The sequence below is a fragment of the Nematolebias whitei genome, chromosome 9 (assembly GCF_014905685.2).
Source record: "Nematolebias whitei isolate Nwh7 chromosome 9, NemWhi1, whole genome shotgun sequence".
NCBI lineage: Eukaryota > Metazoa > Chordata > Actinopteri > Cyprinodontiformes > Rivulidae > Nematolebias > Nematolebias whitei.
Window position 1 is genome coordinate 43,965,191 of NC_056506.1, and position 14,426 is coordinate 43,979,616.

General features: G+C 39.3%; 1 protein-coding gene across 1 annotated transcript in view; it reads left to right on the plus strand.

Annotated features, from left to right (window-relative positions):
* pigk (phosphatidylinositol glycan anchor biosynthesis, class K) overlaps nt 1-14,426 on the plus strand; it is a 38,565-nt gene that overhangs the window by 4,587 nt on the left and 19,552 nt on the right. Inside the window, exons 7-9 of the mRNA XM_037681883.1 lie at nt 1,629-1,746; nt 4,505-4,615; nt 7,403-7,575. Of these exons, the coding sequence (XP_037537811.1) occupies nt 1,629-1,746; nt 4,505-4,615; nt 7,403-7,575 (402 nt within the window). The remainder of the gene's footprint in view (nt 1-1,628; nt 1,747-4,504; nt 4,616-7,402; nt 7,576-14,426) is intronic.

Sequence of the window (14,426 nt, forward strand, 5' to 3'; positions counted from 1 at the left end):
AACAATTCATGTTTTAATTGTGTGAAGAAGTAGTGCATGTTGATGTTCAAATGGATCTAAAACGATATAGCATTAGAGTTGAACATAAGGCGTGCACTAAATGTTTGATTCAAAGAAACCTTTACAACGGGTTTAGTTTATCTTTCCTGTTGGTAATTTCTACATTTATTGTTTCTATAAACGCATTACTGAGAGGTCATCACTTGGAGCCATGAGGGATCGTGATGGTACTTGTATTTTTCAGTAAATCCTAAATAAAGTTGTTATGAAATTGATCTTAAGCGAATTAGAGCAGTTAGAATGAAATAATTGATATTACAGTTCTTAAACTCTCGATAAAGAGGATTCACACCAGGTTCCTCCGTCAGCTCCTTTACGGTGTCAGTTAGTCCATGAAAAGCTGAAGATGCAGTGACATCTAGGGGGACATTTGCAACCATTTGAAAGCTGTCGGCTCTCAATGCTTTTCATCTGTAAAACTCATTTTTCAACACTCGTATACGTTGGTTACGTTTTAAATTGGGTAATCCAGGTTAACTGTTTCCCACCTGGATTTAATGCTCGTAGGGATTCGGTGAAGTTATTTTATTATATGGTCATTGTTGAAAGCATATTATAGCCAAGACTGATGCCCTCAGCTCTGTTCCCCCTGCAATAAAATAAATCTACTATTCAGTTACTGTAATTTGATAGGAAAGAAAAAGCAGCTAATATAATGGTGTTAGTATGATTAACTAATAAATCAATGCACTAATTATTTCTGCTCCAACTGTCTTGTAACACTGGGGAGTACTGATATGAGTCGCAATCATCGAGCTGCGTAATTAGGCTTTATTGTCCCTGGCGATTGTCATCGGTTATCATAATTTGGCAAGTATGAGCATAAACCAGGTCACAACCTGGATTTAACGTGTTATGAAGAGCTAAGATACTTCTACTTATGAAATATTAATAATGAAGTTTTAATATACAGTGTAATTTAGTTTGTTAACAGGTTCTTGACCTATTTCACTCATGCTCCACATCATATGCTCCTGTAACAGCAGGGGCACGGGCGTTGCACACATTTCAACCTAAATTCATCAAATATTACTTTGTAAAGTATTTATTTTGAATGTGCTCCTCTGTAATTGTGATTTATAAATAATAAATCGGTAAACGTGTGCATCTTTCTGCTCTTCATCATCAGAATGTTCCTCTGCCGTATTCAGGCTGCAGGTTGCCTGATAAAAGCTCAACGTCAGCTTCGATGCTGATGTGATAATTGCACGCTTGAAATGCTAATAAAACAACAACAAAACCTTTTTAAAATGTTTTTTTTTTTTTTTTTACTGTCAAACCAACTTGACTTGATGTATTTAATTTTTAACGGATGTCTAAACAAGTTGTTTTATAGAGGAGGGAAAGAGCATGAGGATGGAGGTGAAAATGTGTGTAGGAGTGTCGCTGAATGGAGCTGTTGCTTCTACTGGGTTGCCATGGTAACTGCAGTATGAAAGATGGTTGGAAGGTTTGTGTGATAACGGCTTTATTGGAACAAATGGATAAGTGTAAGGCCAGCTGTGTTTCTTCTGATTGGTTTTATTTGAAGATGTGTGTGATTACTTTGTGTGTGCGTGTGTGTTCAGGTACAATGAGCTGCTCTTCATCATTGACACCTGTCAGGGCGCCTCCATGTACGAGAGGTTTTACTCTCCAAACATCATGGCTCTGGCCAGCAGTCAGGTTGGGGAAGACTCCCTGTCGGTGAGTTATTTTATCCTTCATCATTTATGCAAACGTTAATTTAGGTCCAGCAGTTTCACTGGTTTTCTGTTGAACACGCAACTAAAGACATAGTTGAAACTTCTTAAAGCAGGAGTGTCCACACTTTTTCAGCATGCGAGCTCTTTTTAAAATGACCAAGTCAAAGTGATCTACCTACTATCAGGCCACATTTACACAATTCAATTCAGTTTATTTAAATAGCACCAAATCACAACAAAGTTGTCTCAGGGCACTTTACAGGAACATTCACATACATAGAAAAGCCAATTAGTAAAGTTCTCTATCTAAGGAATCCAGCAGACAAGTTGAATCTTCACATCAGCATTTTGGATCAACTGAAGACGTTTTAAAGAAGTATTTGGACACCCAGATAATAAAACATTGCAATAGTCCAGTCTAGACGTGACAAATGCATGAACCAGTTTCTCTGCATCATTTTTAGATAAGAAGTTTCTAATTTTAGCAAGAACATGAGAACAACCTCTGGAAACATTAGTGATTTTTCAATGTAAATAAAAAATTTGCGGGTTTACACGAAAAACACTAGTTTCCATGTCCGTCAGGTTGCCAGATAAGAAATTATGAACCTTAGTACCGTGGCTTTAAAATTATAGTATTTTGACCTAAACTGTCGTATGTGCTGAGTAAAGATATTCTAAGATGAAGTGTGCATTGTGTTTGTTGAACATGTACACAGAAAAGGAGGGGGTAAATAAGACATTTTACATTTATCTGGCAACCTTTATTGCACATGAAGCATCTACATGATCACAGTTATGTCCAAACTGGTGAAACACGAACGTCTCTTTGGACCCTGGATTTTATCAGTTGTGCTCATAGAGGCTGAGAAAGGGTGAGCAGCATGAAAAACACTTTTATTCACGTTTATTATCGCTGCTGTTAGTGCAGAAAAACTTTGGACTGCAGCCGTCTGTAGTGCACGTTAGACTTCACACTTGGAGCATTTTACACCTCCATGGCGGATTCCCCCCAAAATCTTCACTCTGAGACCTGGATTCAGAAACCTTCGGTTTCAGGGAGAATGAGGCTGTTGTCGAGTGAATGAACGACCGAACGTTTCACGTCGTGTAAACGAGGCCTCAGAGCGGCTGCCCTGTAGAAAAATAAAGTAACAAATTTCATAGTGAGGCTGACGTCTATTTTTTAATGCCAGGCCATCTGCCCGTAATACCTTTGCAATCAACGTATTGGGCACCCCGTCTTAAAGCCTCAGTGAACGCTTCTTACAAAAACAGTTTTTATGTTCATGCTCTCTGTGTTTCAGTTTTAAAAATGACAGGAAAAGTGTAAAAAATGAGCCACGTAGGGTTAGTTTGAAAGTTTTCACGATTTCCTTCCACAATGCATTTAGATCAAACAACTGTATTTAACTTTAAGTGTTTTGATTTTTGTCAATTAACAGCCAACCTCATGTAGTTATTGTCATTTTTGTGGTTGCCAAATAATAAAAGCAATTTGCCTGTGGGTTTGTCAACAATAAATAATATGTATGATGCTTTAGTGATTATTTCAGTTGATTTTTATTTATTTTTATTAAAGATAAGTGGCACCTTTCATTAGTTGAGTTTAAATTTAAATCTGCATGTTTGGCTTTTAATCATAGTGAGGCTGACACCTATTTTTTAATGCCATGTCATCTTCCCGCTATGACTTTTTGATCGACGTATTGGGCTCCGGAAGGGTACAGGGAGCTGTTAAAGCCTCATAATTAATTCATTTTATTTATTTATTGTAATAAATGATGACAATATTTGCTAGTAGTTTCAAATGGACAGAAAAAAAAAAGTCTGTTCCACTGATTTGACAAAAAACACGATTATCAGCTTTTTATTTACTAAAAGTTATACAGGGTCTTTGAAAACGGTCAGACTTTTTATTTTCATATCTATTATTTGCAGTGTATACATCATAATGCACAAAACGATGCGTTTAGTTTGTAATTTATCAATTGATATACCGTATATATTTTTTTTTTCATTGTGGGCCAAAGTAAATATTTCTTGTGAACACACCTAAAAACCCTGATGTTTGATGATTAGAGCTAAAAGACGCACATAAGTAAAACTCAACTAATAAATCAACATTGGCTTCCATCCAGGTTTCTTTCAGGACTCTTGTCCAAAATGGCGCTTAGATTATTGACGTAAATGTGCTACAACTGTTAATTTGTAAGTATTAAAAGCAAAAGTTTGCTCACAGATTTGCTGTGTCAATGCAATACTTTTACTTAACCTTCATTACTTCAAGAATGTGACTTTTTGTTCAAAATGATCTTAATCTTTAACAGCTGCACACACATCTGCAGGTTGAAAACAAATACACACTGAAAGCTTCTGCAGGTTTTGTTTTTCCTCCACATTGCATGACATCACCGATCGACTGATCGTTACACACGTTGCCTCGCTCGTCTGAGGGCGAGGTTCACAAGGAGACACAAAAGTGGCACCGACTTATCTTCTGTCATAGTTAGGGCAGTAATAAGATTTTCCACATGAAGCCACGTCTGTTTAAACTGTGAACTCTTACACTATTTTTTCTTTGTGATCGATCTATAAGAAATAAAGCACAACTGTTTTGATGATGTTGACTCTACGTTGTCTGAAATGGGAGAGCTGTGGTTATTTTAGCCCAAGCTAGTTTTTTCCCTGAAGCAAACGAGATGTCAAACTTTATTTTTGCTCATTTCTGATCTTTTTTATTTCCTGTTTGTTTGTAGCACCAGCCAGATTTGGCTATAGGAGTCCATCTGATGGACCGTTACACCTTCTACCTGCTGGAGTTCCTGGAAGACATCCACCCTGCGAGCAAAGCTAACATGAACGATCTGGTGAGGATGCATTTGCTTTATAGGTGTTGCAGTTAAAGTCTCATTGTATTTAAATTAGCAGAGTTCAACACATTCGCATTTCAAATAAAAACAGAGTTCACAGTATTACATCTGCAGTGCACACTAAAATGAAAAAGCTTTTTTTTTGCATTTTGGACCCTAAAGTAACGGCTTATATGCAGCATGCTTCTGTTTTTAGTGGACTGTGATGGAATGACTCGGTACAATTAAAAATATTCTGAGATTTGTAATAAAAAAAACATATTCATTCACCTTCTCTGTCAGAGCGCATAAAGTTCAGGTGCAGAAGGAGTCAGATAAAAGTCACACAGGCCTCCCTGGACCTGTGCACACTTGAAACAGAATGTGTAAAACTGTGTCGTGGCCGTTTTGCCTTTGACACATGACTGTGAGATGGTGGGTACATGCCGCTCTGGCTCTTGTTTCATCACCGCCTCCCTTTTCATCTTTTCCACTCCTGCAGAGCCCGTTCTTCATCTGCAGCACCAGGAGTTTCACTCCAGTCCTCACTCGGAGCTCTAACACTAATTACACGTTTCATCTCTCTGGTTTCTGTTGATGCACTCTTTGTTCTGGTTCTATTTTGTGCAATTAAGGATCAATACTATTGATTTCTTGAACAACCACTTTTTAAATGCAGTCTGAAAAGGCTTTCTTTTCTTTCATTTTTTTGGGCAGTTGTGCATTTTATTAAGTTATTTTTGTCTTAACGGATGATATTTTAGTTGGGTTAATTATATATTTTCAAAAAGAAACAAATTGGGGAAAAGACTAATGAGGAGGTGCTTGAAACAGCAGTGAAGGCTACTTATGGGACAGATCTGGATGGCAGGCCACAGACTGATGAAGTCTTCTGGATGGAAGACAAAATGTTTCTCCCTTAAAGGAACTGGTCCAGATGATATGATTTAACCTATTTTGCTGTTATCTACCTGGATGATTGAGCCTACAAAACTTTTTTTCTACTAATGAGCGTAGTTTTAACAGGTATAAACCCCAAACTTCAAAAGGTTCACTGCAGATACAAACATCTTATTTTTGACATTAAAGCCGTTTTAGTCATTTGGCGCTGCTGGCTAGCGTTTGCTGCCCACCTGAACCGTTTATCTAAATGCAGATAAATTCCTGCTTTTCCTGTTAATGATTACTTCAGATAAAACTCCATGTATAACCATTTTAAAAGTATTTTCTTGTCTTTATACGCCTGTTGAAAGACGGACGTATTATTGTCGTATTACTGTCCTTGTGTACGTTCATAAAGCTTCTCCTGTCCAGATCATAACTTCTGATCTCCATCCATCCATTCGTCCGTCATTCCGCTTGTTCCCAAGTCGGGTCGCGGGGGCAGCAGTTTGAGCAGGGAGGCCCAGACATCTCTTTCCACAGCCACCTCTTCCAGCTCTTCTGGGAGGATTCCAAGGTGTTCCCAGGTCAACAGAGAGACAGAAAAATGAACTTCTCACCCTCTCTCTAAGGGAGAGTCCAGCTGCCCTGCGGAGAAAACTCATTTCAACCGCCTGTATCCACCATCTCAATCTTTTGGTCACTACCCAGAGTTCATGACCATAGGTGAGGGTAGGAACATAGATCGACCGGTAAACGGAGAGCTTTGCCTTACAGCTCAGCTCTCTCTTCACAACAACGGACCGGTACAGAGTCCACAATACTGCAGCTGCTGCACCAATCCGTCTGTCGATCTCGCGCTCCATTCTTCCCTCACTCATGAACAAAATCCCGAATACTTGAACTCCTCCACTTGAGGCAGAACCTCACCCTCGACCTGAAGAGAGCAGTCCACCCTTTTCCGATTGAGGACCATGGCCTCAGATTTGGAGATGCCGATTCTCATCTCGGTCGCTTCACACTCGGCTGCGAACCGCTCCAGTGAGAGCTGAAGTTCACGGCACGATGACGTCAACAGGACCACATCATCTCCAAAGAGCAGAGATGGAATCCTGAGGCACATCCGGAAACCCTCAGCCCCCTGACTGCACCGTGAAATTCTGTCCATGAAAGTTATGAACAGAATCTGTGACAACAGACAGCCCTGGTGGAGTCCAACTCCCACCCTGAAGGGCTCCGACTTACTACTGGCAATGTGAACCAAACTCTCGCACCGCCTGTATATGGACCGAACAGACTGTAGCAACGAGCCCCCAATCCCATACTTGTGGAGCACCCCCCACAGTGTATTTTAAGGAACACGGTCGAATGCTTTCTCCAAGTCCACAAAACACATGTAGACTGGATGGGCAAACTCCCATGACCCTTCGAGGATCCTAGTGAGGGTAAAGAGCTGATCCAGTGGTCCACGGTCAGGACGGAACCCTCATTGTTCCTCCTGAATCTGAGGTTCAACCAACGATCGGACTCGCTTCTCTGAACAGACGTCTGATCTGCTCAAGATAATTTAAAAACTTGTACCCTTCAGCTTTATTTCCCCCTACTTGACACAATCCGGTGCAATCACCGAACGAAATGTCACAAACGTTTATCGCCGTGTATTTTCCAGTTGTGATCATTCGTTACGTGCCGGTGGTCGTGTGAACGGGGTGATCTGCAGTGGTCCAACATGAACCTCTGGGTGTTTTGTGTTGGTAATGTGATAAATGTTGCTGCTGTGAGGTCACAAAACTAAAGTTAAACACAAAAAGCAACAACTCGCAAATATTTATGTCTTCATTTCATTAAAATGTGCTCTACTCTTGTTTGTGGTTAAAGCGTTTAGTTTCTAATGCACAGTTTGTGCTTTCTTTGCTTCTTCAGTTTAAAGTTTGTCCCAAGAGTCAGTGCGTGTCCACCCCGGGCCATCGCACCGATCTGTTTCAGAGGGATCCTGGAAGCGTTCTCATCACAGATTTCTTCGGTAGCGTCCGAAAGGTTGAGATCACCACGGCCGCCGTAAACTTAACTGACCCCGTTGAGCAGCAAGAGGAGAGGTAAGCAGAAGCTGAAACTTTCTCATTTACTTGGCTGCATTTATTTATTAAAATCTTAATATAACAAGTAAGTTTTAAAAGTAAAGTTTAGATTGGCAGCTTCTCTTGTGTTTTATTGGTTTGAATCTTTAAATTTATCCAAATTCAAAAGTGACCTCATCTCTCTGGAACAGTCTGTTAATGTGCTTTTTTTTTTTTTTTTACAACGCTTTAGAAAACTGACCGTCATTCCAAATATATTTATTTAATTTACTGTATGTGAAGAGCAACGGCATAAACACATTTCAGTGCAAAAAAACAAGTCAGTAAAAACATTGGTTGAAAAGTTCTAACGAGCAAACTTTTCGTGCTTTTGGAAGTGGGACAACCTGGATTAAAAAAAAAAAAAAAAAACGCTTCATTAAGGTCAGCCTCCCCGAGCTTTAATTGAAGTGCCATGGGCCAAATTCGTTTTATGTTTAGCTCCCATCTATTAAGACTTTGATTTCAGTTTAGGACACGTATTGATTTCTCCACTAATGATGTGGCCTGTTTCTGGGGTGCGGGTGGGGGTGGGTGGGGGTAAACCACTCGGTGGGTTTGTCTAAAGCTACCATGTGAGTAATTTACGCCCTGATTTTTAATTTTCCACGCTGACATGGTTGTTTGATGTAATTAAACATGTTAGATTGTATTTGCAGCATTTATAATCCGTAAAACAACTAAAGGTTGTTGATAAATACTTATTTGGCTTTAAGCTGCAACTCTCACTTTGCTCTGGATTGGCTACGACGCCCCCTCCTGGTCGAATGCATGCATGTAGATTCAGTTTAATAATCTCACAGCTGTGATAAATAGACTGAGCCACTAGATGGCTGTCCATCCATCCATTATTGTGACCGCTTCCTTTTCGGGTCCTGTGGCATCTAGAGAGCATTCACAGGTGAAAAGACATTTTTGTTTTACAGGCCTCCTGAATGTATACTCTGTGTAAAATCCTACACGAGTAAATTATTGTATGTTCAATCAAGATGTGAAATTCTGAACAGAGTTTAGTTTACTGCACTTCGTTTTTTAAAAAGATTTAGTGGAAATTAAAGCTTCAAGATCAAGTTCAAATTAGTTTATTGTGGGACTAGAGACCGTATAATGAAAGTCCTATTCTATGCATCTTCCTGTAACTTTTATCATGAAATAAATAAAAGGTAAACTGGCAGAATAAACAAGGTATATATTTTTATAAGAGTAGATCATAGGGTTGAATATTGGAAAAAAGTAGTAAACCTTTTGCAGGTAGCTGCAAATGGGGATTGTGAATTGTGGAAATGTACCTAGATGTTAGGTTGTTTATATGTTATATGCAGGTTAACACAAAGTCAACAATACAATGAAATGTCCAGGGTGAGAAGAACCGATTTGATTCGGTAATGCATAGATAATTACAACACAAGAAAAATGAAAGACAGCGGTCCAGTATGAGATGCAAAAATAAAAGCAACAAAGAAAACAACGTTCAATCAATTGTGTAATAAAACAAATCTCTATACTGTATTCCAAAAAAGTACTCTGTGATTTGTGCAGCATTTCATCTGTGCGTTTGACTTTTATTGTGTCATTAATCTGGGGTTAATTGGAACTCGAAGGCATCAAAGAATATAATGTGACTGGCTATTTATCAGAGGCGCTTCCACTCATGAGATGTTTTGGCCTCGAGCTTGTTAGCCATTGCACACAACTTCCCCCATTACTTTCTTATTGATTAGCAGCAACGCATTAGGCCTGCCACGTCACGGAGGCGCACCAGAATTGATTTCGAGTCAGCAGCTGCTCCAGTTCAGTCATAGAGAGACGTTTGATCTCCACTTCTGATGCAAGAATCCAGCAATTCCCCCCCCCCCCCCCCCCGGATTCATTTTGGAGCAAAGTTTACTGAAGCTCACCAGGGACCTGCAGCCTCCCTCCACATCAATGAGTTCAAACTCCTACAGTTGTAATTTTAGGGAACTTGGCCGTCTATAAGCTCAATCAGTGTTTATAAATGGAGAGAAGAGTCTTTTCAGTGTTTCTGATGTCTGCACTCTCATTGATAAATTTAAAAACGTGGTGCACAAGTTTATTCTAAATAGAAGCCATGGTTACTTAAATTACCAAACCATTAAAACTAATTGAATCTCTAACATTAGGGTTATTGACTCGCTGATAATTTTATTGCTTGCACAGACAATTACTGAATTAATAAATTAAATATTCTGAACATTAGAGCGGCTAGTTTGAAATATGTAAAATGTTAATGCAATCATAATTAGGCCATATAAATGCAGGATTGCGTGTTGAAGAAAAATTAAACTGAGCGTTTTGTAATCTCATGAGGTCTTTTTCTTTTTGACGAAAGACAATTTTTACTCTCAAAACCTGGGCTGAGTTTATCGTGAGATCTTTGTTGAGTACCTCGCTTCACTGAACCTGCAGCAAAGAGAAACGAGAAGCCCTGAGCATCTTACCCACCGGTTGGTCAGCTCTGATGCACTTTTAGCAAGTATGCTTTAAAAACAGCTTTCGTTTTTGGGTTTAAATTGATGATGAAATCCAGCTCGTGTTGAGCGAACACTGTAAGAAGAAAGGTGAATCGTGGTTCGAGTCGTGCTTTTGTTCGCAACAGAAGTCTTCCTAGTGGGGAAAGTTGAGCACAAAATTAACGAGATATTTTAGTGAAAATCAACAAATGGTTTGTTTAAATCAATGACGTCCAATCCTGGTCCTCGAGGACTAATATTCTGCATGTTTTACTTGTTTCTCTGCTCTGAAACATTTGATTCAATGACTGAATTACCTCCTCGTGTTCTGCAGAAGTCTGTTAATCACCTTTCATTCACATCCGGTGTGTTGGAGCTGAGAAACCTCTAAAACATGCAGGATAGAGCTCCAGGACCAGGATTGGACACCCCCTTTCTTAACTTTAGCAACAAAGTTGTTAAGCTTTCACATATTTAGGGTCGGGGACACATTAAAATGTGGCTACGGTTGTTTCATCAGAAGGAAACGGTTCTGTTGGTGTTCTGTCTTGAGGATTATGTCGGACAAGAACAATCGCTGATGCCCAAACTTCACATGAAATTCTGCGTCAGAGCTCAGAGGAATTCTGCTCCAGGAGAAAACGGACCTTCTGTAAAGTGCACGTGTGTGTAATTTAATTTTTTTAAAGTTCATCCTTCTACAGGTATTGTTTATTATTAAACTCTTTATATAAGTTTTTCCTCTGAATACCAAGGCTCAAAACCAACTGCTAAATATCAACAATTGCATATTTTGGAGACTAAAATTTACCCGGTGGAGTTATTCTGTTATTTAGGTTGCGAGTGCTAAGATCAAAAGTTAGGTTTGATTTAATAGGTCGTCTTATTTTGTGGTTATCGAGTAACTTTCCATTTTGTGCAGTTCACCAAGGCTGAAAAGTCTAAAATTGATGCATCAAGAAACAAAATACAAACGAAACGTCATCTGTCATTTTTCTCTTATAGTTTGAAAAGGAGCAAAGTTTGATTTGTCTGTACTTGGTAGATTTTTATTTTTTATTAGCACTATTTAGCACTTTAAGATTTTTGTTAATGAAAAGTGTGTTACAAATTAATTTATTATTATTATTATTAATATATTTTGTGTTCTAACTTTGAAACATTGTTGAACGCTTGGTTTATCTTTTCGTCTCTTACTCTTTCTGTGGCAACTAGCTCAGCCTGGTTTTCACTTTCCTTCGGGAAGAATTAAGTTCACAGTTTTTTCATCAAGTTAGACAACTGGACTGAGTTTCAGAATAAAAGCGCTTTTCTTTCAATTCAAGTCAGTGTATTTATAAAGCGCCTAATCACAACAGAAGTCGTCTCGGGGCACTGATCAAAAACATTCACGTACATACAAAAGCCAGTTAGTAAAGTTCTCGATCTAAGGAAGCAGCAGACTCGTTGAGTTTTCACTTTGTTGCAGTCTCACATCCTGAGCAAGCACAAAGGAGACAGTGGAGAGGAAAAACTCCCTTGAACAGGAAGAAACCTCCAGCAGAGCAGGCTCAGGACGAGCTGCTTCGATCGGTTGGGTTTGAGAGGACAGGAAGGAGAAATAAACGAACACAGAACGACAGGTCTGATGTAGGTGCAGGTGTACCTCCTATTGGAAGAAAAACAAACAAACATTTCAAGGAAAGAAAAAACTACAAATACAAAACAGATAGAGTAAAGACAGCAGCAGAGAGAAGAAATGTGGTCAGTTTGTCCTCCAGCAATCTAAGCCTATAGCAGCATAACTAAGGAAACCCAAGCCAACCCTAACTATAGGGTTTATCAAAAAGGAAAATCTTGAGCCTAATCTTAAAAGTAGACAATGTGTCACTTCATGGACAGAAACTGGAAGTTGGTTCCACAAGAGAGGAGCCTGATAACTGAAATATCTTCCTCCCATTCTGCTTTTGGAAACTCTAGGAACCACAAGTAAACCTGCAGTCTTTGCCAGTTACATTGAGCCTGTTTGAATAATGTAATCCATATAGATGTAAAACGTCTGCTGGTTTCAGCTCATCAGATGTGAGAATTTACTCATTTTTATTGGGGTTTAATATTTAAAGTAGAGTTGGACACAGTTCAGCTTTAATCCGTCCTCAGATCATTTCTCTGTGCATGCTTTGTAATGCAGTCTAGGTAAGTAAAGGTTAGATTTCCATGATCTTTTTTCTTTTCTTTTCTGGATTTCTTATCATAACCGCTCAGCCCAGCTTATGCTTGTTCCTCCGTGTTGTGGCGAATCGCCTCCTCTGCACCATTTTTTAAAAACCGCTAAAGTCTACCTAGGGTTAGCTTGCATAGCTTCTTTCCATCCTCGCTGATGGCTGCTGCACTGTAGTTAAACGCTGTGAACCGTTATTTTTAGATGTGGCGGTACCATGTTATCTTCAAAGGTTCATGTTCAACTGAAACGATAAAAAGAAAGCAGTTATTTCTTTTCTTTTTTTTTTTTTACACCGACTATGAATATTTAACTGTAATGAGTTTGCTAGTGTTGCAATCTTCCTCAGCACATCAAGATAATCTCACTAAGTGATTTCAGATCGGGGTCTCTGAGATTTCTGACCATATCTACAGTTAAAGAAAAGTGTTTCATAAGACCTGAAAATGGGTTGGAGTGCTGCCAGTGTCCCCACAGAGAGAAGATCACATAAATCTCATGAAACGAGCTGTTATTAAATATAGTGCTGCTCTAGTCTGCTTTTGTCAGCTCGTTCAGCCAAGTAGACAAGCGGAGGAGGATATTTAGAGAAGATGGGCGCATGTGTGCGAGTGCACAAGCTCGGCTCCAACTTATTTTGTAGCCTGAGTGCATTTTCACATTTTCTCCTCAGCTGGATCTTCCATTAACTGAATGGCACTTGATGGAGAGGATGTTTAAATGGACATGAGTTTAACACTGTTATGACACTCACTTCAAGCCTTGGACAGTTGTTGACCGTAACACATCCTCCCGTGGGTTACGTCGTTCCAAGAATAATTATCGAATTAAAGCTAAATTCACACCCCATTCACTTATAATGTAGACCTAATGTAATTTGTGACCTGCTGCATTAGATCAGGTCTACAAAAACTGCTTAGGCTTTTAGTTCAGCAGATGTTCAAAGGAAATTTGATTGACTTAAACGTGTCAGCTGGAGACAGCAGTGATATCGTAGCTGGAGGAGGGGAGTCGGGGGCGACCACGTCCATTAGGATCAGTTAAGTGGATTGAAAAGTCATCTCTAGAATAAAGTGGAATGTAGTTTGCATTGAATTGGCGCTCTTCTCTTGTGCGAAGTTAAAAGAGGGAGGGATAAAGCGGCTGTGAGGTGTCGGGCATTTTATTCCCTTTTTCCACCGCTCCTACTCAGCCCCAACAATGCTCAGCTCGCCACGGAAAGATCGCTATTCCACCAGTACTTTTCAGCCGATTATCAGTGTAGATTAAAAATAAGTAAACGGTGCCGGCTTTATCATAAAATCCTGTTTTCACTTCGACTTTATTAAATAATCTGTTAATTAAAGTTAACTCGGCTGAAAAATCATAAAAAGACAAAATTGTTGGATCTCAAGAACATTTCCCTCAGAGCTACAGCCTTTAGTTCCAACTGTATTCTAACCCACAGATGTACAAATCACAGAACAAGAATTGCACTTTAAATCTAAGCTAAAATAAAATATGTATACAAGAAACAAAACCACATATCTAAATTGTACAATAAAGGTACATAATAAGTGCAAATACATTAAATGATGAAGAAAAATATAGAATTTTAAATATAGATGTTTTTGTAGACTCTGGTTCATCAGATTTAATTCAATTCAGTTTATTTAAATGGCGCCAAGTCACAACAGAAGTCGTCTCAGGGCACTGAACAGAAACATTCATATTTAAAAATAATAATTTAACATTATTTATCTGGGGCGCAGACTGCTTTGAGTTTAACTCCTCACAGAACTCTCACTCTTAATGGTGAACTAAAGTTCTTTAAAAGTTCATTAGCAAGATTTTGGATTCTGGACACGCCTCCAGAACCGGTCCTGAAGTGCGGGTGGAAATCCTACGTGTAAAGATCTGATCTGAGCAGAGTAGGGCTGAGTAGGAGCGGTGGAAAAGGGGCATTAGTGATATGTTTCTAAATGGCAGCGAGCGCTCGGAGCTCATAGAGAGCCCAGCGGGAGATTGCCTCTTTCCTTGCCAACTCATTCTGATTTCTCTCTGTCAGGGAAGCATCCGCTCTGCCGCTCGTACATGTTGAGATAAGAGCGTGGAGGCAACGGAGACGAATGGAAAAGAGTAAAAGGAAGAGGGCAAGAGTGCAGAACCCTAACCGAAAA